This window comes from Falco peregrinus, chromosome 7 (assembly GCF_023634155.1).
Source record: "Falco peregrinus isolate bFalPer1 chromosome 7, bFalPer1.pri, whole genome shotgun sequence".
Lineage (NCBI taxonomy): Eukaryota > Metazoa > Chordata > Aves > Falconiformes > Falconidae > Falco > Falco peregrinus.
Genome location: NC_073727.1, coordinates 19,395,153 through 19,421,985, shown reverse-complemented (window position 1 = coordinate 19,421,985; position 26,833 = coordinate 19,395,153). Strand labels below are relative to the sequence as shown.

General features: G+C 44.7%; 1 protein-coding gene across 1 annotated transcript in view; it reads left to right on the top strand.

Annotated features, from left to right (window-relative positions):
- FBXO16 (F-box protein 16) overlaps positions 1-26,517 on the top strand; it is a 38,494-nt gene extending 11,977 nt beyond the window's left edge. Inside the window, 8 exon segments of the mRNA XM_027785605.2 lie at positions 117-152; positions 7,340-7,546; positions 8,895-9,059; positions 9,961-10,166; positions 17,935-18,117; positions 20,774-20,777; positions 22,571-22,796; positions 25,006-26,517. Coding sequence (XP_027641406.2) covers positions 117-152; positions 7,340-7,546; positions 8,895-9,059; positions 9,961-10,166; positions 17,935-18,117; positions 20,774-20,777; positions 22,571-22,796; positions 25,006-25,073 — 1,095 coding nt within the window. The 3' untranslated portion in view covers positions 25,074-26,517.
- The last annotated feature ends 316 nt before the right edge of the window (positions 26,518-26,833 follow it).

The following is a 26,833-nucleotide window of genomic DNA, read 5'->3' as shown; positions in this document are numbered from 1 at the left end:
TTCCATTCGGTGATTCTGTTTATATTTCGTAGATTGTTTTTCAGGCTGTATTTTTCTTAGGACATATTGGATCCTCTTTAAATACTAAATTTTATTTGTGTGTGTATGTTTTATAGGTATTTGAAGAAAGAAGAGCCCTGCTTGGAAAATGGGTAAACTTTTAAAATATATATTTAAATACAACTAGATTTCTGAACTGATCAAGACATTACTACGATGGGAATGTAAAACCTATCCTGTTTTGAAGATGCAGTTAATTTTCCTGATGTGAAAGTGAGCTGCAACTGCTTTACTTGTGAGGAAAGCAGAGGTGAAATTCCCTCAGTGCCCACATTCTGTAAGCTCTGAACTTGGGAATTCATATTCCATCATCAGAATGACCTGAAATGGGATAAGAAACCCTGGGAAAAGTCTGTGAAGTCTTCAAAGAAGATGCTGACATTTAGGTATTGCCACTGCCTGCTAGCAGGTCTTTGAAACCTGTAATAAATGACATGTTATCTACTGAGTGCACACATATGGTACCTAATACAGTAATCACTAAGCACCTCACAATTTCTTACTGTCGTTATCTTCACAGCTCCCACATCAGACAGGGAAGTACTGTCACACTGTTTTGCAGATGGAAAAACGAGGCACAGAAAGACATGAGATAGGGTTTGTCTGCCCCAACCACAAATGACTTCACATTAGGCATTCAGGATGGGGTTTCTTTGGCCGGGTGTGTATGTCTGAAACATAATATTTAAGCCTGGCTAGTCTGGTCATCACAGGCTCCTTGAAGAGTCAACAGAGAGAAAGTGGTACTTCCAGAGGGTAATTAATCTCACTTAAAGTAGGATGAAAGATCAGCCCTCTGGAGATGCCTGTCTTTCCATAGCCTATGAAAGGACTCACAGCTGGTTGCTTGAAAGGAATACAACTCTAACTGACCTACTCAGAAAGCTGATGGCAGAGCATGCACAAAATTTGCCCTAGTCCTAAGCTCAACCCTTCAATATCGCCTTGTACTTTCTCTTTTATAAGGCAAAATCCATTTACAGGCCATTATGGGAAAGCAGCTGTGATTTCTCAGTGTCCTGTACAAACAGGAATAGAGACTCAGGGACTTCATTGCAATAAACGAATGAATTCAGTTGAATGTATTAATGTGTAGTAACTGTATGGCTGAGCCCTGTGCACACCTTTATAAATGGAACCAAAGAACCAGTTACATGGTCACATATGATACACAAGTGGAACAGAAATATAGGAATGATGCTCCTTACCAGCACCCTTTGGTAAAGAGTATTTGCACAGTAATTTTATTTGAACTGTGATGCTTATTCTTTATGCCTGATAGGTCACTCATGGAATTATTTTGTATATGAACTGGTATTTACAGATAATTATTTTGATTTTAAGCTCATAAAGTTAATTTATCTTTATAGGAAATAAGCTTTCCATAACTTGATGACATGCGTGCGTTTTGATAATTAGGAATTTCATGGACACGAAGAAAACAAAATAATTGAGCGATTATTGTTCAAAAAACACCTTCTAGCATGATAGTTAGTAACTGACAGAGCTGTCTCTTGAAAATGATGGGATGTTTCAAAATGCCAGAGCGTATACTGGCAAAAGGGCAAAAATGTTTTCATTAGAACCCCCACTGAAAGAGCCAAGATCTGGAAAGAGCCTTCCTCCAAACACACAAAAGAGTGCTGAATCATCTTCTGAAAGGTTAAATTTTTGATCCCTCATATGACATTAGATCAGTAGCTCTCATCGTGCTCCTTCAGACCTAATTCTCCTTGTGCTTCTGTCATCCATCATGCCAATGAAAAGGGTGCAGAAAGCACAAAAGCTGCTTTTAACTCCCTTCAAAGCCTCTGACATTGTAACATCTGGTATGCAAAGCCTAGAGCACTCTGAGTTTGAGAGAGACTGTGTCAAGAAATCACAGTGCTCTGGGCAGGAGGTTTTACATTGGTTCACATATTCAGTGTAGCTGTAAATGCTTTATTGTGAAACTGGAAGGCTGAAGTCTGTCGGAAGTCCAAAACTGTTAAGCGTTTTCTGTAGCATCTGGATGATGGAATGGAAAGTACTTACTCATCTGCAGATGATGCCAGGCTCAGGGGGGATTTCATTAACTTTGAAGATTAGAAATCAGAATGAAATAATCGGCTGTTTGATAAGGGCAAGTGAAAAGTGCTGCATGTGAGAATGGCATTTATAAAAACTGCAGATCTGAGAAAACCCAAGTGTGCAGCAGTTCTGCATAAAAAATTGCTGGGAATTATGGTGGATCACAAACGGAATATAAACTGACAGTATCTTATAATTGTAATAAAGGGAAATATCCCAAGGAGCTGTCTGAAAGGCAGAGCCATCCCCAGTTCTGGTCCCTGCATTTTGAGAAAGCTGAGGACCAACTGGAGATACTTCTGAGAACAAGTCATATGTGAGAACAGTCGTAGGTCCAGAAAATACGAAAACAATCCCTTTACTGTAGGGAAGATGGAGCAAAGATGTAATAACAGCTTCCAATGACACACAAAAGATGTCCAAAAAGAGGAAGGTAATTATCTGATATCTGCGTTCACGTTGAATAGGGCAAGAAATTATGGGCTTGAGTTGCAACGATGGAGACATAATTTAGGCACAAGGAAAAGCCAATGCTACAGACAGTTCACTGCCAGAATAGCTTGCCTAGGGGTTAGGTTCCATCCCTGGAGTCTTTTGAGAACAGGTTAGTCAAACACATTTCAGGAACAGTTTGTGTAGAGCGCATCGTGCCTTGCAGCAGGTGATGAGCTAGCTCAGTGTTTCTCAACCTTTTTACACTGAAGGACCATCCAACCTTCTGGGAAGTCAGAAGAGGTTGCCTTGTGTGGCCTTGCCATGGTGGTTTTCCTTTACAGCCAAATAAGGATTAGATTAAAATTTGGATGCTCACTGTTTATTTTATTCTTCCTGACTTTGTTTGCATGCATTCAGGGACTATGTATATGCATTTTAATTTAATTTTTTTCCAGTTGTGCCACAGAACATCTTTGATGTCTCCCAGGCTGTTTGTGGTCCATGAAACACAGGTTGAGAATCAATGAACTAGCTGACTTGAAGGGATTTCATGTCTCTGTTTCTGTGCTGCTGGACAGACCCAAAGGGCATAGGACTGGCTATGCTGTCACCTGCAGTATCCAAGATGCACAGTGGGACCCTCTACAGTTTTTTTGGCTCTTTCAGGTCACGCTCAGCTTCGCAAAATATTATTGATGCAGAGAGTGAAAGCAGTGGTGGTGTCTAGTGGCAGCAGACTGCCTGTCTTCTTGTTCCCTGTCATGACTGTTCCCATGCATGAGTATTTGCAGGCTTTAGTCCTGCTGGAGGCATTTATGATGAATTCCCTTCACACCAACTCCTTTACCCAAATACTATCCAGATACATGTAAGAGAAATTGTGCTGTTGTCTTTCTGTTGAAAGTTTGATAGTTAAACTGTGAAAATGTTAGCATCTCTCTGTTAATTTTTCTGGTTTATTCTAGTTGCCTTTAGTCTGTATTGCACCCAGGGCAGCTGCCTTGACGTGCTGCCTCTCAGCCTCCTGTTCTGCTGTGCTCTGCAAGCCAGAAATTCCTCCAGTTGATTTAAAAAACGTAAAAGCATTTTGCCCTACCTTAATGCTCAGTGCTGTCATGCTGACACTCAGGTTAATAAGTTGACAGTGAAGCTGTGGTTGAACTTGTAGATGAAGACACCTCAGTTTCAATGTCTCCAGGTGATCTGAGCGTCTCAGCTTCCGTTACAGCCAAATAAGATGTAGACAAGTCAGGGGAGCTCAGACAGTGATTCAGCTCACCCTGTGGGCTACATCTTCTGCTAGTAATTTATACAGCACATCTGAATGTTCCCAGGTGCTAGAACTTGCTCATCCACACTACAAAACTGTTAGCACGCTCTCTGGCGTGGTTTTGACCTGGGCCAGTAGCACTCTTCCAGACATTGTTCAGACACAGTTTGGACATTACCCTGGGCCAGGAACCATGCCAAGTACACAGTCTGGATCTAGCCACCTTGTTTTGGAGTGTAAGGGGATGATAGAGGGGACATAAACATTGTCTACCTCTTGGTCGTGTTATCTACCTCTCATGTCATGGCAGATACCATGCAGGACTTGCAGACAAATGTCACCCTTGGAGTGGCAGCTCTAGGCTTTGCAGGGTACCCCACAACACAGGGCACTGGTGTTTGGGCAGCTGAACCCCATCCCTAGTCACCGCAGACCCCACCTATAGACACCTCTTTACACAAGAGTTGCCCCCCTGCTAGGTGCCAAGGTGCAGGAGCAACAACTCCTGCTCAGGGGTGCTTCTTGTCACTAGGCTGCCGACTTGCCTTTCTCAGCAGCCTTCCTAGGAGTCTCCTCTTGCAAAATTTCAGGTTTAGTTGTTTAACTGCAGTGGTGAAAGCAAAACTGAACAGATCCTAGGGGCTAGTTGCTGATGGCTGACGCGGAGCTGCTTGGCAGTAGAGATGTTCAGGATTTGCTTGGGTGGATTAGTGTATCTTATGGATACGAGGTGCCTGTCTGCTTCATCTCTTCTTTTCTCACCCAGATCCCAGGTCTCCAACAAATCCCTTCATTAGCATCAGGGGAAGATGGCTGAGGAGGGAGGGGAAAATTGCTTCTCCCTAGGTAAATCATCTCCATCTACTTGCAAGCCATTCTGCAGAAGAGCCTCACTGACTAGTGAATTCATTCCTACATTTGCAGAGCACAGGGATGCGTGCATGTGATTGTAACCCCATGAACTCATGTTGATATGCTGCGTTGGAGATGAGGCTTATGTCCCATTTCAGTGGATGATTCAAGTCAGTAAAGCAACCTGCCTCCCACAGCAGAGAGGGGCCTCTTTAGGTTAAGCGGCAGAGCCTCTGTGCTTCAGTGCTGAGGTCCTGGGCTCTCCCCTTAGTGTCAGGCTGCATTATTTGTGTGTGTGCACTCATGGATTAATTGTAAACTGATCGCAGAAGCGGGGGCTGAGCTCTCTGCATTGCCAGCGTAGCCTTATGTCATTCAGTCCCTGGGGAGACATTGTTCAGCAGGGCTGGGGGAAAGGCACGGCAAGGGGAAAAAGTGTGCCTGGCTGGGGATGGAGAAGGTGCAGCCCTTGGAAAAGGGGAATCCGGTCCAACTGGTTGGGTTGCTGTAATCACATGCGAGGGGAGGAACTGTGGAGAAAGGCAGCCAAATGTAGGATGGGGACATGCTTGTTAATACTGGAAAAGTGACAAATTATGCCTGCTTAACTACTTGGCTGCTGCTGAATGCAATGGGGAAGAAGCTGTGCGTGCAGCAGCAGCTTTCCCCCTTCACCGTGTGACAGGTGAGGGTGAGAAGGGGACAGGCAGGACCTCCTCTGTTCCCCCTCTGGTTTGATTTTATCGTTGGGGAACATGTTCCTAAGCCCCAAATCCAAAGGTCCTGCTTCAGTTTTTCCTTAGTACTCTGCTAAACATCATTAGAGGTGAAAGTTATATGCAAAACAGGGATGGGAGGAAAAGGGATGGGAATTCCTTAATTCACTGTCTGTATCTGAAAAAGCGTGGACATTTGGGAGCTTTTTTCTATTCAGCTTTTCATCTCTCAGGGATTTCAGGAATGCTAATTCAACCCTTTCTTCATGCTGACCTTCTTGAAGGTCTTGCAGAGGTGTTTGCAAGAAGGAGAAGAGCTATTTACTCCATAGAGTTTATTCTTCAGTACTAGAATTAAATACATCCAAGTAAAAATAAGAAAGAAACAAAGGGTTCTTTAGAATGATCTGGAAAGAAATTACTTCTCAATTACCTTTCATCTGCACAGCACATTTTAAACTGTTATTCTGCCAGTCCTCCACTTGTCCGCAGATTTTGGGGGTGGGCAGCAGAGGAAAAAAAACCAACCTGAATTTCTTGTCTGTTTTATTCTGAAAGGGAAAGGAAGGGACATTGGACATTAAACCATTTACCCACAATATTAAAAAAAAAATCTTGGAAGAACTGCGTGGGTTTTCTTGTTACTGTTAATTTTTGGAGGTAAATTTAACTAAGGACTTTACGTGCCCCTGAGTTTAAATGCATAAATTAATGCGCTGTGATTTGACCTATCAAGAGAAAGTTGTCAGCTGTGGAAAGCTGGCTTCAGGAAACAGTCCTGTGAAAGCAGGGTGTGTGTTTTGGGGATGGCCAAGGCATGAGAAAGAAACAAATGGGGAAAAGCAGCATTCCCCAAACAGGGGGATTCCCCAAACAGTTGTTTCCCCTTTGAAAGGAAGGTGAGTTTGGGTCGAGGCTGCTCTTGCTGTGCTAGGAGGGAGGATGAAGTGGGACTTCTCTGAAATCCGTTTCACCTCCAGAAAGCCATCTTTAACCCTGACGCTCTGCAGCCTGCAGTTCCCAGCGGGGATTCTGGCTGATCCTGTCTGCAGCGCCGTGGTCCTTTGACATTGCCTCCCTTCTGGCACTCCGCGCTGCCCTCCAAGCCAGGACTGCTCTTACAGGTTTTGAGGCAGATTGCACAGATTGTGGTGATGAGGTCAGTCTCCTCCCTGGAGGTTCCTGCTGACAGGGCCCTTTCCATCCTCTGGTATCAACACCAGTTAAACACCAGCTACCGCCACAGTTGCTCCCACCCTGTTTACACAGCTCTGCCCCACTCCGCTCAATCCAGCATTGTTGCCATCAGAGCAAAGCGATACATGCTTGTGTGGTTACCTAAGTGCTCATTTCTTCCCACAACGTTTTAATCTTCCTCTTTAGATATGTGTCATAAGCACAGAAATGCTGTGAAAAATCTTAGTTACTGTGCTGCCGGACCTGTGCTGCAGATTTTCCTTGTGAGACATGGGCAGCTGATTTAGTTTCTCTTTGCCCCACTTCTCAGTAGTGGGGATTTCTCTCCCATGCAGTGGGATTGTGAGAATAAATACTTTACAAATGGTGAGGCACTCCAATATCACCAGTGCACTCATGGCAATTTGCGACCTGATCCTGCAAACACACATCTGAGTCTCCTCCTTTCCATGAGTGAATCCAAGTCTCAGAGCTCGTCCCAGGAGCAAAGAGTCTTGTGAGCATGAGTGTGTCCTGGACTTGGCTGTCCTGGATCCTTTGAGGATTATAAATGATATGTTACATGGCTTCAGAGTTTCTTTTAATGTAACCTCTCCATTTGTTCCCAGTTCCTACGTGCTTTGCTCTTGAATGAGTCACCAGAAGCTGCTGCTTATGCACTTTCCCTTGCCTTAAATATGTGCTTTATTTTAAGAAGCGGATTCTCTGGTTTCTCAGAACCTGAAACTCCTTTTTTCAGTTTGACAAGTGGACAGATGGTCAGAGGCGGAGGATCCTGGTGGACCTGTTGGAACGCTGCTCCCTGTCACAGCAGAAATTCTGTTCCCAGCAGCTACAGGATCGAGTCCCCACCGAGGCTCTAGATTTTACCACAAGGCTGCCTAGAGTCCTGTCTTTGTACATCTTTTCTTTCCTGGACCCACGGAGCCTCTGTCGATGTGCACAGGTAAAAAAGCCAACACATACCTAATGTTCAGAAAGCCAGGTCAAGCTAGTTAAAACAAACAAAGAAACAAACAAAAAACAAATCAGCACTGGTTTTCAGCAAAGACATAACCAGTGCTGTTCTTCATAATGCAAGGATGTCTTCTGACTTGGCAGCCTGGTGCCAAATGTTTAGTGACGCTTGTATGAAACCAAATGCAACACTTCCACAAATCCTAAATAAAGCCAGATTGGCCAAGAATTGCAAAAGTGGAGAGTAATTTTAGATGCTCAGCTCTAAGGCATTTAAAATTGGGCACTTTACAAGACCAGTTCTTCCCAGGAAAGAAGTCTGGAACTTTCTGAAAATCACATTCTTTTGAAGTGCCCTACACTGCATGCAGAATCATTAATTGCTTTGAAAAATATTGACTTGTGCTAGTTGCAAAGAACTGCTCACAATGCTTTAAGAAAAACAGATCCTTTAAAATGCTTGAGGGTAAAGTGTTGGATGTGGAGAAGCAGAGAATTTACAGATGTGCTTTTGAGCACAGTTGCTAAGACTCCAGAAATATGTTTGCATGAGATAAAGTGCTGTGAGGTGATGCCCAAAGTGGTTCTGAATGAATAAGTTCAGATACTGTTGACATTATTACTGCCCTAACATAGTACTTTATATAATACTACAAATATATCAAAACCTAAGCTTGTTTAAAGCTTGCTTTAGTATCTTTCTCCAACATTTCATGTTTTATGTGGATGCAACTCACACTATTCATTCACAGGCAGGGAGAAGACAGGTTAGGAAATTACTTCCTCAGAAAGAAAGGTCTTTACAGTGCTACTTGTGTCATGTCGTTGGACAGCTGCTATTGTAAGTATGGCAGTGCCAATAGATGATCTTTGTCCTTAAGCTGGAACAAACATTGTACACAAGGTGACTGTGTGATGGAGTGTAACAGCAGAGCATGAACAGGGAGAAAACATTCAGAATGGGTTTGTCAGACTTGAGTTTATTGATGCTGTTTTCTCGGTGGAAACAGGCTTTATTCCAACTACTGTTTGTGTATTGACTAAAAGTGCAGGAAGTTGCCCCAAACAAGCTGAAACCTTCCCTCCTGGCCCATGATTTTTGGACTGTTTCAGCTTGTGCTGGGGTGGAGATCAGCTAACACTTCAGCACTGAGCATGTCATGAAGACCTTGAAGGGTTTAAATGGTTTAATTAAAGGTTTAAATGGAGCATAAACAGTGCTAAAGAATTATACTACTTTAAGGACATAAGGAAATTGCATCCACAGCACAGAAGGCTCTGGCTGCAATCTTGAATGCTTCAGATCCCAAAGTTTTCACCTTACTGAGCATTCACAGGTGAGCTGGTACTGGAAGTACCTGTCTGAACTGGATCAGCTCTGGATGCTGAAATGCCTGCGTTTCGGCTGGTACATCAAGTTCTCTCCAACCCCCTTTGAGCAAGGAATCTGGAAGAAACATTACATTGAGATGGTAAAAGAGCTGCATGTCACGAGACCAAAGGTACATACCTACCACCTCTAGAGATGTCTGGGTCCACTGGGAAAACTGGGCTGGTTGGGTTCCTAACCCCTTTGGCTCTTTATCTTTCTGTAATCTCCCACTAGTAAAATGGACGACACATTATTTTAAAGTAGAATCTAAACTCATGTGTTACCATGTGTTTTACTTTCCCATCATCCATCCCTGGTAGGGGAGAAGTGAAAATCTCACTGGTTAGGGGAAGCAGTCCCCAAGGTCTCATGCTGCTATCCTTTCTGGGTGTTCTGAAGCAGATCTTTAGAGTTCCCTCTCCAGAACTCAAGGCTGTTCCCCTCTCTTCCCCAGGTTATAGAGCATATGACAGCTTGCCTTAGTCTGATAAGCAGAGGTGGGGTACCCAGCATCACCCCTGCTGACATTTCAGAGTTGGAATTTACCTAGTGGAAAGGAAAAAAATACCCATTATGCCTGTTACAGTCCTTAGTGTTGTCTCTTTCTTTCTTCTTCAAAGGTGGCAGGGCCATTTTGGGGCGGTGGAGCATTACTCAGTAGCCACCACTTTCTCCTGGCATTCATTGATGTCATGCCTGGTTTGCAGGGCTGCGAGGGTGGGATTCTTCTGCCCTGAATTCAAAACTCAGCTCTCTTAATTTTAACCAAACTCCCCTGTAGATTGTCTGTAGTCAATAGAGAGAAGCCAATTCACGTCAAAAGCAGCTCAGTTCATCTCAACACAGATTATGGGACATGGGTGATGGTATGCACTGTCAGGGTACCTATTTCTGTCCACTGACCATAACAGAACCTGGAGAGACTACTTTTGAATTAATACCCAATTCTTAGAAGTCTAAAGTTAGGCAAAATAGATCTCCTTTTCATTATAGGCTAAAACTTATTTTCTTCTTCTAATGTCTTTTACTAGACTCCTTCAAAGGATGAGTTTGTAGTTATTGATGTGCAACCGGTAAGAAGCAACATCCCAGAGGCAAAACTTTCTGTGCCAGGAAGGAAGATAAACAAGGAGAAAAAAGAGCTCCCACCGTGGCGTTCATCAGACAAGCATCCTACGGACACCATCCGATTCAACTACCTCGACAACTACCATCCCATCGAGCAGGCTAGGCAGGCGTAAGAGCTTGATCTCTCTTCCCTTTTGCTTTTTCTGCAACATAGGGCATCTGTGTCCTTTACAAGCTCACTCTGCCTGTGCTCCAGGCTTCCTGGAAGCCTTATAGTTCAGCAAGCTGGTTGCAAACCCACGTTGCTGCTCTTTTGGCTTTTTTTGGCTTGATCTTGGTCCTGTTGTAGTTGCAGCTGCACTACTTTGTGTCCTTTCAGCACAGAGCATGGGCACAGCTTGTTAGTGGCTGCCTATAAAATAGGCTATAACTCCTGGGGACGTTACACAGCTGTAATGGGAGGAATCAGGACAAGAGTTTGTTCAAGAGTTTTTAAATGAAGCTGCAAGGTTGAGAGGCATTGCATATTTTGTGCAGAAGAGGAAGAATGAATTAATTGTGATGAAATACAATTCTATCACTTCAAGGATCTGATTCAAAAGAGATTTAGGTGATTGAATGGGTGTGCAGGTGTAAGAGTATGTATGTACTATGGAACATTTAAGTAGTGAATAGTATTTGTATCTGCCTAGATCCATCAGTTCTTGGGCCCCCAGGATTGTGCGGTCAGCGGCTGGCAAGAGAAAGACATTTCCATCCCGAAGCATAGTTTTGCACATAGACATGTGTTGGGCCTGTCTTTTGTTTTCCTTTGACACATCTGGCATAAGATATTTTCAGAATCTTAGATCTGTGGTCAAATTTCTGTGCATTAACAAGCACCAGTAGGAGCAATTGCAAGGAGGCTGCGGTAATCACCTGCTTGCAGTGTTTGGCTCATTTCTCGTTTGAGTCTCTGTTAATACCACCTCTTGTCCTTCAGGGGCTCACAGCAGTTTCCTCAGTTCAGCTGATGTGCAGTAACTTGTGCAACTTGGCAGTACTGTCATTAATTTGCGGCTGGTGAACAGGTAAATGGATTAGCTTGACCGTTGCCTGGTTCCTGTATGAGTCCCAGTGAAAAGGACAGCACAGACTCTCAGCCAACCGAACATGCAGAGAGGAGGAGATTCCTCTGCACTGTGCCAACAAAAACCTTGGGAACCAATTGAGCCACAATGAAAGGATCCAGACTGTACTTTAAGTAAATAACTGATAGAGCTGAGATTAGCCCTGTGCACAGGAACAATCAACCCATGAATTACCCCAGCAGAGTGATTATTTGGCTAAGCAGTCGTGCACTCACGTAGACTCTTTCTCAATGTGATTAACTTTGCAGGACCCACCACTCCTCTGGGGTGTTCCACAAAGTTCCCAGTGTCTGAGCAAAAGCCTTTTATGAATCATTTTTTAATCCGCGTCCCCTAGTCCTAGGATACCGCACTACTTCAAAGAGCTTTCCAGTTTCCACCTCACCCTCTTTCTTTGGTATGTTTCCAAACCCTAGCACCATTTTGGGTAGAGTTCTTTGAGGCTTTTAATGAAGTATTTTGACAAAATGCCTCTTGTTGCAAATGGATGTCCAGATGCTATTTTTCAATTGTGCTAAATGTTTCTATATAGCCGCTTCCAAATGTTGCTGTGAGGTTTATAGTTCCCTTGTGCTGTTCGTGACTCAGTATCAAAAGTGGGACAAGCCTTGCTGGAAAAGTTTAAAAGTTGCTTGTTCCAGCACTGAGCTGTAGATGCAGCTGACAACCAGAAACAAATGCACACTAATACAGTAAGCACACTGACTGTTTTCTTCTCCAAAGTGAGATTTGAGCCTCTCTCCATTTGTGCAATGGAGAATATTTTAATGCTGAGTGTTCTAGCAAATCTGGCATTTATCCGTAATTATAGAGGATTATTGCAAGAGAAATTAATTCAGTGAGATTTGCTTGTTTATCAAAGATCTCCCTTTAATATCACTTAAGCTGAAAGTAATTGCTAGTGTGTAGTCTCATCTATAATGATTATTTAGCAACACAGGTGCGCCGTTTCAGGTGCTGACCCAGCTTCCCACTCACATAATGATGTTCTGGTGCTTCTTTTCTGTGGATTCATTGCCGACAGAATCACCTCTGCAGCCACTTCCCAGGAGTCGTCCCGCTAAGGCTCTGTATTGCGTCCTCCATCCTTTGCCTCTAGGCAGCTGCCCAAGGATCGGGTCTTCAGCACTTCACCTGGCTCCCTATCTGCAGCAGGAGCAGTCAGACTCCAGCTTTCATGCTGGACTGTTCATAGAATCATATCATAGGACGGTTTACGTTGGAAGGGACCTTAAAGACCATCCAGTTCCCACCCCCCTGCCACAGGCAGGGACCCCTGCCCCCAGCCCAGGCTGCCCCCAGCCCCGTCCAGCCTGGCCTTGAGCACTGCCAGGGATGGGGCACCCACAGCTGCTCTGGGCAGCCTGGGCCAGCGCCTCGCTGCCCTCACAGGGAAGAATTTATTTCTAGCATCTAATCTAAATCTAACTTCTTTCGTTTGAAGCCATTCCCCCAAGTCCTATCATAGGATCATAGAATCATAGAATCATTTTGGTTGGAAAGGACCTCTTAAGATCATCAGCTTTAACCGTTGCCAAATCTACCACTAATCCATGTCCCTAAGCAACACATCTATGCATTTTCTAAATGTTTTTTAATGTTTTAAATGTTTTTTAAAACATAAAGTGTTTTTCAAACACTTCCAGGGACGGTGACAAACACCTTCCTGGGCAGCCTGTGCCAGTGCTGGACACCCTTTCGGTGAAGAGATTTTTCTTGATGTCCAGCCTAAACCTGCCCTGGTGCAACCTGAGATTGTTTCCTCTTGTCCTGTTGGTTGTTATCTGGGAAAAGAGACCAAATGCCACCACACTGCAGCCTCCTTCCAGGTAGCTGTAAAGAGTGAGATCTCTTCTGACCCCCCTCCTCTCCAGGCTGACCCCCCAGCCCCCCCATCAGACTGGTGCCCCAGCCCCTGCCCCAGCCCCCTGCCCGGCTCTGGACACGCTCCGGCCCCCCAAGCTCTGTCTGGGAGTGAGGGGCCAGAACGGACCCCAGGGCTCGAGGGGCGGCCGCACCGGTGCCCAGCGCAGGGGGACGGTCCCTGCCCCGGCCCTGCTGGCCACGCCATCGCTGACACCAGCCAGGGTGCCGCTGGCCTCGGCCACCTGGGCTCGCTGCCGGCTCATGCCCAGCCGCTGCCGCCCAGCCCCCCCGGCCCTTTCCCGCCGGGCAGTTCCCAGCCCCCGGCCCCGGCCCGCAGCTGCCTGGGGCTGGTGTGACCCCAGCGCGGGGCCGGCACCGCCCGGGGTGACCCTCGCGCAATTGGCCTCGGCTCATCGATCCAGCCTGCCCAGACCCCCCCGCTGACCCTCCAGCAGAGCGACGCTCCCCCCAGCCTGGCATCACCCACAGGCTGCGCTCGATCCCCTTGTCCAGATCACTGATGTTAAAGAGCACCGGCCCCAGCACGGATCCCTGGGGAGCACCCCGTGTGACCGGCCACCAGCGGGAGGTGACTCCGTTCCCCACCACTCGTTGGGCTCGGCCGCCCAGCCAGCTTTTAACCCGGTGTAGAGCACCCCCGTCCCAGCCATGAGCGGCCGGTTTCTCCAGGAGATGCTGCGGGAGACAGTGTCAAAGGCTTCACTAAGGTCCAGGCGGACATCCACAGCCTTCCCTCATCCACTGAGGGTCACCTTGTTGTGAAGGGAGATCAGGTTGGTCTGTCACTGGCAGGTGCTCTAAGGTCTCCCCGGAGCCTTCTCTTCCCCAGGCTGAGCCACCCCAGCTCTCCCAGCCTAAGCGCAGACTGTTGTTGGAGGTGGCAGCGGCAGCTAATGGGTGGCTTGGGCGGCTGTAGGTTGTCTGTCAATGGTAGCGCAATGGTAAAGTTGTCAGAGTGCCCCTCTGTGATGCCAAGCATTGTTTTGGGTGGCTGATGAAGGTCATGCTCTGCCAACTGTGAGTCTCTAGTAAGTTGAGTTAGGAGTGTCCTGTGAATGCTGTGCAAGATGATCTACCTCACTGCAGCCTACAGGCTCAGGCAGACCCTGCCTGACCAGTGCACAGGGCTGTAAAGTAGAACAGAGAACCAAGATAAAAATCTCTGAGCCCCCAGGCTGTGTTAGGTATAGTTATTCTTCAGATTAGATGAATTCTTGGAGCTCAAGGGCATAACAACCACTCTTCATGAAAAATTAATGTTGAAGCAATGAAATCTATGTAAAATGAGATTCCTAAAACAATAAGAGTGATTTCCCGAAACACAGGGTTTTGCAAAGGTAGTCTGGAAGAGGACATTGGTTTTGCTGCAGTCTGAATGCATATAGAGAGGAACAAGTATTTTCTTGAGGTCATAAGCATGCGTGAAAAGATGCAGCAAACTTGCAGAGAAGCAGCAGAAAGCCGAAGTGATGGCTGAGAGAGAAGGACTGGAGAGAGCACTTGTAGACCAGCAGGTTGACCAGAAAGTGGTGAGCCAACAAACCATTCTTTCCATTTGAGTTCTGCTGTGCTGAGGAAAACTGGACTTGTAGAAAATGTTTTGTGAATAAACAAGATTACATCAAAGGCATACCTGACGCCATCATCAAAGCAATGTGTGAGACTAGTCACTGGCTCCTTCTTTGAATCAAAGTTAACCTGCCTAATGTCAGGTTAAATTTTGCAAAATTTATGAGGTGCTGAAAAAATAAAGTTTTTCCTAGCTCTGGACTGGGTTAACATCTCTGAGCTGGCCCTCACTCTACACTTGCTTTCTGGTCCAAAAAGAGACGAGAACTCTCCTGTTCATCATAACAGGGTGTCCACACTGCAGCTGAAATGTTGTCATTTAAATGGCAGAGTTCTCATCTCTTTCTTTGTTGGCCTTTTGAGAAGAGTCATTAGCTACATGCTCTGTTCCACAGCAGTATCAGAACTACACCACTGTGAATTCATGACAGAGAACTTACCCTTGCTTAGCTAAAAAAAAAATGAAACATGGGATGTGTAACAAGCTGTAGTCAATTCTCACTTATGCAGGGAGGCAGAGACAAAGGGAGTCCTAAAAGAGGACAAAACATATACTTCAGGCTATAAGACTATAATTGGGTATTTACCTTTGAAAAACTAATAGATTTATGTAGAGCAAATGGACCAGGGTTTGGCCTGGACAGTGCTGGTGCTTCACATCACTGGGGAGAAGAATCATAACACTGTGCCACAGCTGGTAGTCCCCCAAAAATGGCAGACCGGTGTTAATTTGCAATCTGGATGATAATGGAGGCTTGGCTGCTTTTTTTTTTTGTTTGTTTGGGTTTTTTTCCTGATGGATTTTTTTTGCTGCTTGCTCAGAAAGGCATGAGCTTGTACTATAAAACCTGAATGGCACCCAGGAGCCTCAGTGACAAACATCACTGCAGCATGAAGGAGATGGGACAGAGATCCCTGAATGTGTTCACTGAGAGGTTATTTGGCTTAGATGGGATAGTGTGGGAAAAGCTTCACAGTCACTGAGCAGTGAAATTAAGAAGAGCAATGATCAGATGCATAGTCAAGGGAGTGGTGAGACAATAGAGATGAGATACAGACAGGGGTTGAATTACAAATTGCCTGGAAGGGGTTATCAAAATCCCTCAGTAGAATTATAGCTGTGACTTTTGCTGTTGCTGCATGTATATGTGCAATTTATCATCAGGATGATTTCTGGTAGGTCTGGTTTATTTTCTGCCTGAATTGTCCAGGTACCTTTTTGTTGACATACAAACAGAGACAAGCAAGGATGGATTTGTCTCTGGGCACAAAGCAATATTGCAGAGGTGAAGTGGAAGATTCTTATCTAAAGCGTGGAACCAAGTTAGCAAATTTTCTCTGGGACCAGAGTCTGCCTAAAAGAACCAGGAGGGCTCGCTCTTTCGGTCCATACATGTGCGGTTCTGCTGGAAGGCATCTGGTGTTTGCGCTGCTTGTTGCCAATAAATCAAAAGATTTGCCTCCCACTTTATCATGAATAATGAATTCCAATTCTAGCCTAGTGCTGGACCCCTGCCAAAATTGTGTCCTTGTGCCTCAAGAAGGAGCCTTGCTACTTCTCATCACAACAGCTCAGCCAAAAGGCAAGCTCCTTCCCCCCTGCAACCAGTTTGAGCTTCTGGAAGCCAGCGCTAATTCAGTTAGATAATTTATGGACATAGGCTGGCTCTAAAAACAGTTGCATATTGTGCTGGAGTGTTTACCCAACGAGAAAATAATTACTTTCAGTAATTGTTCTGTCAGCAGCCTGGGCCCAGTTTCTGACAAAAAGGGGCTTGCTTGCGTGAGAAGGGCACAGGGTTCTGCTGTCCTTCCAAATCCTAACGCTTGTCTCTTGTTTTTCATGTTTCTGAATAGTCAGCCCAGTATTGTCTGCCTGTTAGGTTTGTGGGAATTAAAAATGTTCCTTAAGGGAGGAAAGCAGGGTGAGAAACACCGAGTTCAGCACCGGGGGTGAGAGACCTGCTGTCCTCCTCCCAGCTCTGATGCCCTTTTCCTTTGCAGCCTTGAGAAACTCATCCTCACTGCTTATGTTTTCCTAACCTTGAAGTGAGATCATGGTGGTGACCCGCTGCAGGGCGATGCTCTGACACCAGGAGCATGGACACTAGCACACAGCAGTAGAGGTTAATACCTTAATTTACAACCACAAGGCCAGGTCTGCATTCTGTCTGAAGATCATAGAATCGTAGCATCATTTAGGCTGGAGAAGACCTTTAAAATCATGGAATCCAACCATAAACTTGACACTGTCAAGTCCACCAAGATGACCAGTTCATTCCCCATAATAATATTTTTGATTGAATTTTCTCTTTTGATGGTTAGTGAAGTTTTTTATAAGTGTTTATAAACACATTGCAGTTTTCCTCAATTTGCTATTTGAAATAATGTCTGATTTGTCTTTATGGTTTTTGAGCTGCAGCTGCTCTGGGATGAGTAAATACCAGATCTGTGCTGGTGTTGCTTTGGAGGATGTGTGTGTTATGTGGTGTGGCTCTGTTTCTTTATAGGATAAAAGTTGCTTTTTAGAGTCTGTTTCCCCCCTTTTTGTTCATGATTTTGTATTCATACTGTGCTTTTTAGCGTGCCTTCCAGGAATCCAGAGATGCTGGTGATGGAGCTGGGAGATGCACTCAGAGAGCACAACAGAGTTGCTGCTTTAAATTAATTAATTCTGTATTGAAGAGTTTGAACGTGGATGGGGAATGAACGCCTTCAGAGCATGTGTGTTTATGAATCTACCTGAGTTCTTAAAAAACCTTCCTCATAGTATGGTTTTTACTACTGATATTGGAAAAATGTGGCAACTGGACACATTCCAGTGTACTTCACTTAATTTTCACGCTCTGGAATATTCCTGTTCTGCCAGTTATTGTATTGACTTTAAGAAAAGCCACATATAAATTTATGAATTTATACATATACATATACAAGAAGTATCTGGCTATAAAAACAGTGAATAAATAACTTGTTGGAGGGACAGTCCTTTAGCCTTATGTATGTTACAGGCATCACTGAAAACTCTCAAACTGATGTAGCTAAAGTTGCCTTTCTGTGAATTCCCCTAAGCTGATGTAACATGTTAGTGGATTTAGCTTAAATCAGTAAGTCTCAAGCTAAGGGCATGTATTTGAGTGCTATAAAGTTACCATAACTTTAAAAATAGCAAGTTATCACCCACCTCTGAGCCATGGTATCTGTGCACTCTTGGTCTGACTCAGGTGCAAGATAAAATGTGTTACCTTAAACCATGTATTTTTGGGTGGTAATACCGTAAGGGATTTTCTTTTTCTCAGCCCCAGGGAAGCAACTCCATAGCACTTGTTAATACTATTCTGTTCTACTCTGCAGGAGAAAGAAAGGAGGAGGGGAGACCCCAGACCTTAGCTGGCAGGCAGCTGAGAAAAAAAAGAGAGCGGGCCGTGGATCTAATAAGCTCCAGAAGGCAAAATCACTGGCAAGTATCACCGGCTTGTCATTACATCAGCCAGGGCGCAGTGTCAGGTCTACCCAAGAACATTTTAGCTGAGAGCTGTTACTTAGCTGAGGTACCTGTGAGGCTTTGCTCCTGCTGTAGGTAGGCTGCCAGGCACATCTGCCTGTCCCTGAGGGAGATACCTGGGCAGAAGTAGGACACAAAGCACCCCATGTCTGGCTGCCCTGGGGCAATCTCTCATTGCAGGCTAGATACAGTCCCTCTGCCTTCTGTGGGAACAGGACAGAAGCTGTCTGTGTGTAGACAGTGACCTTGTTATCTGCTCCTCCCTCGCCTTGCTTCCTGCATGGCATCCCGACAGTCTGTTTCCATGCTTTACAAAGTGCCGGATCAATTCTCTTACGACACTTGCATCTCTTCCCAAAGCTTCTCTTCTGCTCTCGCAACTTTTGATCATTGCAGTTTGATGTTAGTTTATTCTCTGTTCATTGCGCTGAGCCTGAGCAAGCAGCCCCAAGGTCTTAATACTGAGGATTCATTGTGCTCGTTGCTGGTAAAATAGGGCATCTTCACATGAAAGGAGTCTAGGGAAGTCAGGCTTCCAGAAAGCATCGTGGGTCTAAGCTTTTGTAGATACAGCCACAAATAACTGCCAGGAGGACATGCTCACAAGTGTATCGGGGCGGGGGGGGGGGGGGGGGGGAAGGGGTTGGGTTGCAGACATGGAAGCATGCTTCCTAAGTGACAAAAGCCAAGGAACGCATGTGAGTTGAGCTAAGGAAGGTTTACATAAAAGAGAGGCATTGTCTCCTGAGATTGGGAGGCATGCTCCTGACCCAAATACAGCCTGTCTGTATGAGCAAGGAAACAGATTCAGTGTTAAAGAACGAAAAATATAATTAAAAAAATAATTCAGCCTGTGTCTTACAATTTCCATTCTCCAATGGCTTCCTCTGTCACCCTTAGATCAGAGTGCCCTTTCTTTCCACCACAGCTTCCCATTTCAAATTTAAAGTTCTTTTGTTGTCAGTCCAGAAGTGAAAGAATCTTATTTCAGGGTAAAAAGTCATGAATTTGATTTTCTTTCCCCAGATTTTAGGAAAGTTATGTGTTCTTCAAAGTTACTTAACTGCAACCCCCAGTCAGGAAGGCACAAGCACCTGGTCTGACTCCCACCATGAAGCCCAAACCCTTCTGCACACCATCAGTGTGAGTTTTTGCTACAAATTGCAGCAGTACAGGGTTGGACAGCGCATATGTGTGTGCCACCTTCTGTTGGTTGCTCACGGTTTAAAAGGAACATTATCATCCCTGCAGCAGATAGTCACCAGAAAGCATTCAGCTGATACAAAATGCTCGCAGACAGGTGTCTGGAGAAGCACGCAGAGTTAGTGGGTCCTGAACCCTCACCCCACAAAAAGCCCTGGGGAGAGTCTTAAAGCCACTGCCTGCTGCCAAGGCCTGACAGGTTCACTGTCCTCCCTTGGTCCCTCCTAGGCATTTAGGACAGCCTAACCCAGGGTGTTCTGAAACTCATGGGGTGGCACCTTGGTGACATCAGCCCAGAACAGAGCTCCATGCCTTTGTGCTATGCAATGTTGGTAGCACGGGCTTCTATTTGTGTTAAAAATCAGGGGTAGCCTGTGTTGCTGTGTCACTCTTTCCTAGCCTTTACATTGAAAATAGGCTTGTATTTCTCTTGAGTTTAAAGTTGTCCAAATTTCAGTAGAAGGGCTGTATTTCTTATTTTCTGATGTATAAGCCTGCTGTTACACTGGCCATTAATGACTGCAACACTACATGACAATAAAGGTTAGGTTGCAGCAGGCTGATGGATGGAAAAAGAATATATATAACTTACTAGGAATAATCCAAAATTAATTGCCATTTATTATTAAGGTAGCATTGGGAAACCTTGTTGAAATGAAGACCTGTGTAAAGACTTTTACTTAATCAAGTCCAAATAAAGAGGCTTAATGCTCAAATCTTTTAGTAAATCCTTAGAAGAAGAGCAGACTATGATGAAAGAATAAGTGCCCCAAGCAAGCAAACATCAAGTCAAATTAAAATGAAGCTCTTAAATATATCAATAATCCTGGTGCAGAAAGTAGGTGCGAATAAAGTATATTACAGCCAATGATGAAGATGTGAAAAGGGCTATTATGTGGAGCTCCAAGCTCAAGAGGCTGAACAACAGCACACCAAAATGCAATAAACACATAATTAGGGTGATGACCTGAGTCCTGGAATTACATCCACTGGCTCCAGGTTTGCATGTGGTGAATCAGTTCTCCTCCTAGTAAACTTGTGAGGTTTTGGAGTTTATTAGTAATCATGGAAACAGTAGCATAAAATGTGACCAGGCTCACACTTAATTTAGAATAAATGAAAGTAAACTAGCTAAATTACAATAAATAGTAAATTACAATAAATTAAGTTAATTAGGTCTCTGGATGAAGGGCCATGTTCTTTCTTATGAACACACATATAACCCCCATGTCTCTACAGTGGGGAGGGAATACCTGCTCTGTCTTTAGCCAGGGAAACACCATACTCTAAGGATACGTATAGTTTCAGTGTTAACCATCTTTTTAAGCACTTTGCTGGATCAAGGCTTTACGGCTTGTCTATACCACCTTGTTGCTCACATTGCCTTCAGCAGCCTACTATCCCAGTATTATATAAAGAAAAGTGAAGAATGCAACGGGTTTGGTGACTTCTCGGAACTTTTACTGGGCTGGACATGGAAACCAGATCTGTGTGCCGGGCCTCCTCTTGGCTCTGACGTGGAACTGTGTTGCCCTGCTGTGATTTTTGTGCTCTGGCCCTACAGGTCCCTTCGCAGGCGTCACTGCTGCCACATCAGTGTCCTTTACACAGGCCCTTGAGGACTTCCACTGAGGAGTCTTCTGCAGCTTCTCAGCAAAATAGGCAGCAGCTTCATGGCCAAATGTCAAAATTCCCAGATACTTTATTAGGAAGGTAACATTTGATGGATGTTTTTGACAGCTTTGCAAATGACTGCAATGTCAGCAATTAGGGGATGGTTTTGCCTTTCAGGCTGTCTGCTTGTTTCTATTCGAGAGACTGCTCCACCCTCACAGCTGTTCCTGAATTACTGACTTATTTTTAGTACTTACTAAATAACATCTTTTTGACAGGATCAGTCATTCTTGCCTCACTGCCTATATCCTAAGGTAATAAGATTGCAGCATTTGAAGTCAGGAATAAGTTTTCCTATGACATATTGACAAGGAATTGATGTTTTGAGTATGAATCACATTTATGCACTGCGTCAGTGTAGTAAACATGAAGATCTGAGACGTGGTCCTGTCCTGTCCGGTGTATATTTATATTCTGCCCACCTTATTTTGAATTTTATTTATCCACACAAGAAACCCTGCTGAACTTCATGGGACTATTCCTAAGAGTGAAAATAACTCAGTATGGTGTTTCCATATTCAAACTCAGTTTACATATGTCACCTAATTTTAAAAGTGTAGCCTAGCTTTAATAGTCTAAGCCTATCTGTCCCTGTGAGCTCTAAAACCAAACCACTGACAATGCAAGAGCTGAAAAGCAAGGACTAGTCAGATCTGGTGCTGCATCTACTGCCACTTCTGTGGTAAGTGCTTTTCTTGCTAGGACAAAAAAAACCTGCAGCTGCTTTTATCACACCATCTCTGCCACAGGTCAAGCACTGCTAAGAACCTGGACCACTTTGGGCAGTTGTGTAATCACTGGATATTCTTTAGGTTGATACTCAGCAGTTGCTGGATAGCTTATTCGTCACTAGACAATTAGGCACAAAGCACCATCTATCTGCCACTGCTGCCAAATCAAATAATGGAAAGGGGAAACAGGCAGGCAGGAATTACAGAACAGCATTGGCTTTTCTGCACAACCATTTTACTATGGATACGAGTTTCACGTAAGACTATTAGCCCACATTGCTTTTTAATGAGTTGCTATGTAAATGTTTGGGTTTGTAAATGTTTCTTCACTATTCTACAAATCATTTGTATCAGTCAAAAAAACCCCAAGGCTTTTGTCTGCAGAACCTGCACTTTTTGAATATTTGGGATCTTTCTCAAGGAGTAAACAATCACTGTGTTGCTAAGTTTATTTTTTTCCCCTTAATTTTATACTATTTAGTAAAATGTTCATTGAACAGTAATTTAAAATAAACTTCATGCTTTACACTATGTGACTTCAAACAGCAAGCAAGACTGGGATCAGTCACAGCCATATGCATGGCGGAGAATTTGTGCATTAACATATGAATTCATGTGGAGAATCAATTAATGTGGGTTTGGCTTTACTAGCATCAGTTTCTAACCGTGTCCTTTTGTCCTTAAGGTAAACTTACCCCAGAGCACGGGTCACTGCAAATAATGCTGATATGCTTGTATCATTCAGGAACATAATTTAGGAATATAATTTGTGCAATATATATAGAATGTATAGAATTTATAGAAGTTCTCAATGGACTCCAACATTCTCAGTTCCTCTGAAGCTGTTGGGATGACACTTACTGCCTTCTCTTCCTAGCTATCACTTTCTGCAGATCTTGAGTCTCTTCCAAAACCACCAGTTCATCCCAGCTGGGCCACTCACCAGTCAACCGGGAACCTGCCCTCCAAAGCAGCAGCAAAGATGCTGGCCCAGAGGTCCCAGTGGAATGCTGGGATACGACCCGCACCTGTCCGAGCTCCAGTGCCAAAGCCTCATGAAAGAGGAAAGAAAGACTTCCCAGGGACGAACACCAGGTCTCCATGTTAGTATGCTTCCCTGTCCCCTGCGGAGGCTATTGTAGAGATTGCCAATATCTAAATTAAGTGCACAGAGGGAAGGGGATGGTGCTGGCAGTATATTTCTGTAAGCAGAGGAGGCTTCTGGATGGTGGGAATCCAGATGACAGTGATTTGCTGCATCAAAAAAGAACATATGGCCAAAGACGTCACATCTAGCACTTGCTAGATCCACCTGTCTGTCACGACTGTCATCTTGCTATCGAATGCTGGCACGGGCTTCACATGGGTTTAACTCACTAATACTCAACAGCAGAGCATGACATCTTAGATCAGAAGTGACAGCGGGCTCAGTCCGAGGTCCACAGACTCTGCCAAGTCCTGGACAGATACCAGGAGGAGCTGGTACAGTTGGGTTGGAATCAGAGCATTCAGCAATTTACAGGGCAAAGCCATCAACTCCAGGGAGACAACAGCTGAGAAAACAGCTGATCTGTGAATGTCTTCCAAAAATAAGGAGGCAGACTGACACCGTCAAAACCAATTTCATGCCATTTCAGTCCAGCATTGGCTTGGGCAGCTATTCATGATGACCTCATCTCTTGATACGCCCAGTATCTCCTGAAGGTCCTCAGTGTCTGCAGCCTGCTGGGAAGGTATCTTTCAGAAGCACACAACATTTGTGCAGGTTTTGGTAAAAGTCCTATTAGTTCACAAGTGGGTTGTTGCAATCTGTGACCCCTGATGATTTTTTATAGTGCAAGAAGGGTAATGGCTAAAGAACGTGGAGCGATCAAAGAAGAAAAAGGCTTCTGATGTGATACTGTTAGGATTTTCAAAGAGATCACAGGGGTAGAGTGAGGGGAGCTCCTACAGGGCAGTGACTATCCAGTAATCATTGGTGACCCCATCTAGAAGGGACATAACGGAGCACGTAGAGACCTCCAGCATCCGTTTGGATCTCCCTAGCATCTGGCGTTTGTAGCAGGTCCCTAGGCTAACCCCCGTGAGGACCCACAGTGCACATATGATCACAAATCCTTTTGTGGGAGGTGAAAGAAAGGATCTAAAACCAGGTGAAGGATGATATGTAGGGGAAAGCACTGGAATGGGTAAGATGAGGCCCAAGGAAAACACATGAAGACTTCTGCATGTAGGAAGCAGTATGTAAATGCATCCTGGCCATAAAAGCCAGGAGAGGAAAGCATCACAGTCAGGTGAGAGGGTTACAGTCCCTCGTATTTTTAGAGCAATACAAGGTTTCTATCCTGATCCTGAAGTCACATCTCCTGGACAGAGCCTTGGGAAGGTTGTACGCTGGACTGGGCCAAGCCATGAAGAGTTAAGTGTAGGCTCTGCGCCTTGGCTGTGTTTTGGGTTGTTCCAGTCAATCCATAGGATTGGAATCGAGGGAATTCCGCTGGTCTGGCAGCAGTGTCCTGGCCTCCCAGGAATGCCGTGCTCAGCTCCCACCGCTGCCATCCGGGGAATGGGAAGAAGGGGGTTAGGTCTCTTAATCTCTGCAACGGCTGTTGAGGTGCGGTTTAGTGCTGGCAAAGAGGCTGGGGGGGGATGGAGTCAGGGGAGCTCCTGCAGAGAACTGGCCACCTTATTTATTATTGATTATCAACAGTGCTGTACAGGTGGAGGGTCATGGCACAGGGACCTGCAGTGTCCTGTCTTCTGCATGATAAGAAATTTTAAAACTGTGCAGGAGGAAAGGGTTGGGGTTCGTGGGGAAGCAAGCTACCTACAAACACCGTTGCTGTGGTATAAAAACTACCAAGGTAAATTATCCCTGAGGGATTGCATTTGGATTAGGGGCAATTTGCAAGGCAAAACTATTACGGGGTTGGTGGTTTTTTGTATCAGAGACAAATCCTATCTTAATTCCTTCAGTGACCTCTCCTGGAGCTTTGTGATCTCTGCCAGGCTTTTCCCAAGGTAAAGTTACCAACTTCAGATAGTGCTCCGGCTGGGCTTTACCACGGCATGTTTGCAGACTGTCAGAAAGGTGGGCAGGAAAAGTAAAAATATTTTGATCGATTATTATTTTCTCTGTAATGAATCGATGAATGGAAACTCTTTCCATTCAATCCAGATTTTTAAACGTATCTAAGGTATTAAATGCCACCAAAATCCCAAGTATTGGCTGAGTACCAAAATCTGTTTAGGATCTGAATTCTCTGACTAAATTAATCTGCCTGATTCTTATATTATTTCTCTTTCATCTAGCATCTCCACTGTTTGAGGCTCAGCCCTGGCACATTCCTCCATCTAACCAAGGATCTGACACAGAGTAAAGGAGGATACAGACCATCTTTCCTCCCAGCAGAACAGAAACTTATCTGCCTGGCACTGGGGAAACAACAGTAACGTCACCGGACTCACAGGCTGTGCTCAGTGAAGAACAGCTGCTTTTGAGTCCTCCATAAGGACCCAGCTTCATTTTTTTTTTTGACTGTTGCTAGAAAAGACTTTCTTCATTGACCGTCCCACGCAATGCAAAGAAATGGGCACGGAGGTACTGTGTCTGTTCTCTCCTAGGCTGTCCGAAAGAAATCTTCATTGCCTTGCAGCTAGTTTAGATAGAAAGGTGCTGGAGCAATGGCTTTATACTTTGTTTTGGAAGTACCATACTTGGTGCAATGATTCCTGCTGGCTTTTGGGATCTCCAGGTGGGATCTCCCATTTCCAAGTAGTACTGGAGTACAGTCTAAGTCTTGTTTTCCTGTTGTGCTTCTCAGCCTGGATTCCTGGCGCTCCTGCTCTCAAGCCAGTGCTATATTCTCATTCTTTTCTGCATATGTTGACTCTGCAGAGTTCACCTAAGCTTTTGACTATGGAGACACTTGCGTAGATCCTTGCTAGAGCTGCTGGGCCTCATCTGAACTTGCTTCTGTGTCACTTAGACATTTTGGGCTGTATCCTACAGCCTGAGCTGCTCTGTGATGCTTTGCCAGTGAATTACCCAAGTTGTCTGTCTCTGTGAGCACTGAGGGGATTGTGTAAGACAAGGGAGGACTAGCAGCTACCTGAGTGATGGAAACTGTACCCTCCCTACAAAGTGAGTGGTTTACCACCAATGTTAACATGATCCCTCAACTGTAACCTACAGCCTGATGCCAAATCAGCTGGACTGTGAAGAAAGCATCACAGCACTCCAGGGAAAAGCCTTTAATATGCAGGAGAAAGGAGGCTCGGTGAAAACACTTCAAGAAAAACCTAGTTAGAGCTTTATCGGAGACTGAATTTCTTGTTAAACAAGGCAACTCAATCTTTTCAATCATGTTAGAGAGAAGGAAATCAAACCCCACACTCTGGATTACAACATTGCATATGGCTCTGTGTGGGGAGCTGGCACTAGTCTAATTGCTTAAGAGAATGTAAATCATGTGCTCTTATTTGTCTTTTCTGCAATTAAGGCAACATCCAGTAAATGTAACAAATAGCAGTTTTTAAGGATAAGGGGACTGAATGCACAGCAACTGTAACTCGTTGCCTTATCATATCCAGGAGTGAGAAAGGTGGGGTAAAACAGAACCTTTCCATGTGTTAGGAAGAGTCAAAGTACAGCCCTGGATTCTCAACATTGATAGACTAGAAATCATGTTTCAGAGAAAATGCCAACTCCTGATCAACAAAGATTAGGAGGAGACTTCTGCTCTGTGAGCAGATTATTCTGAACTGGGTCACCTGAGGGTTTCAAGTCTTTTGGCGTGAGGAACATTGACCATTGTCAAGACCGGGCACCATGGGTCTTATCTGAAGAGAGAGCTTCTAGCAGGAGACTCTGCCCATTGGGGTACTTGGTTGAGTGCCATGTGAATTCCAGCTCCAAATCAATGATGTGACTCAGTGCATCTCCCTCTCCCAGACTTTGTTCTTTTCTTTTTCTAGTTGCCCTGGATGCTTGGAAGAGGGAGTTCATCTCGGCTAACACGATGGCCTAAGGAGCTAGTGAAGTCTAAGCTGGTCACCTCTCAAGTGATCAGCTGAAATAGGAACTTGCAGATGGCAATTATCGCATATATCTTACAATCTGTTGATTATGCAAGAGACC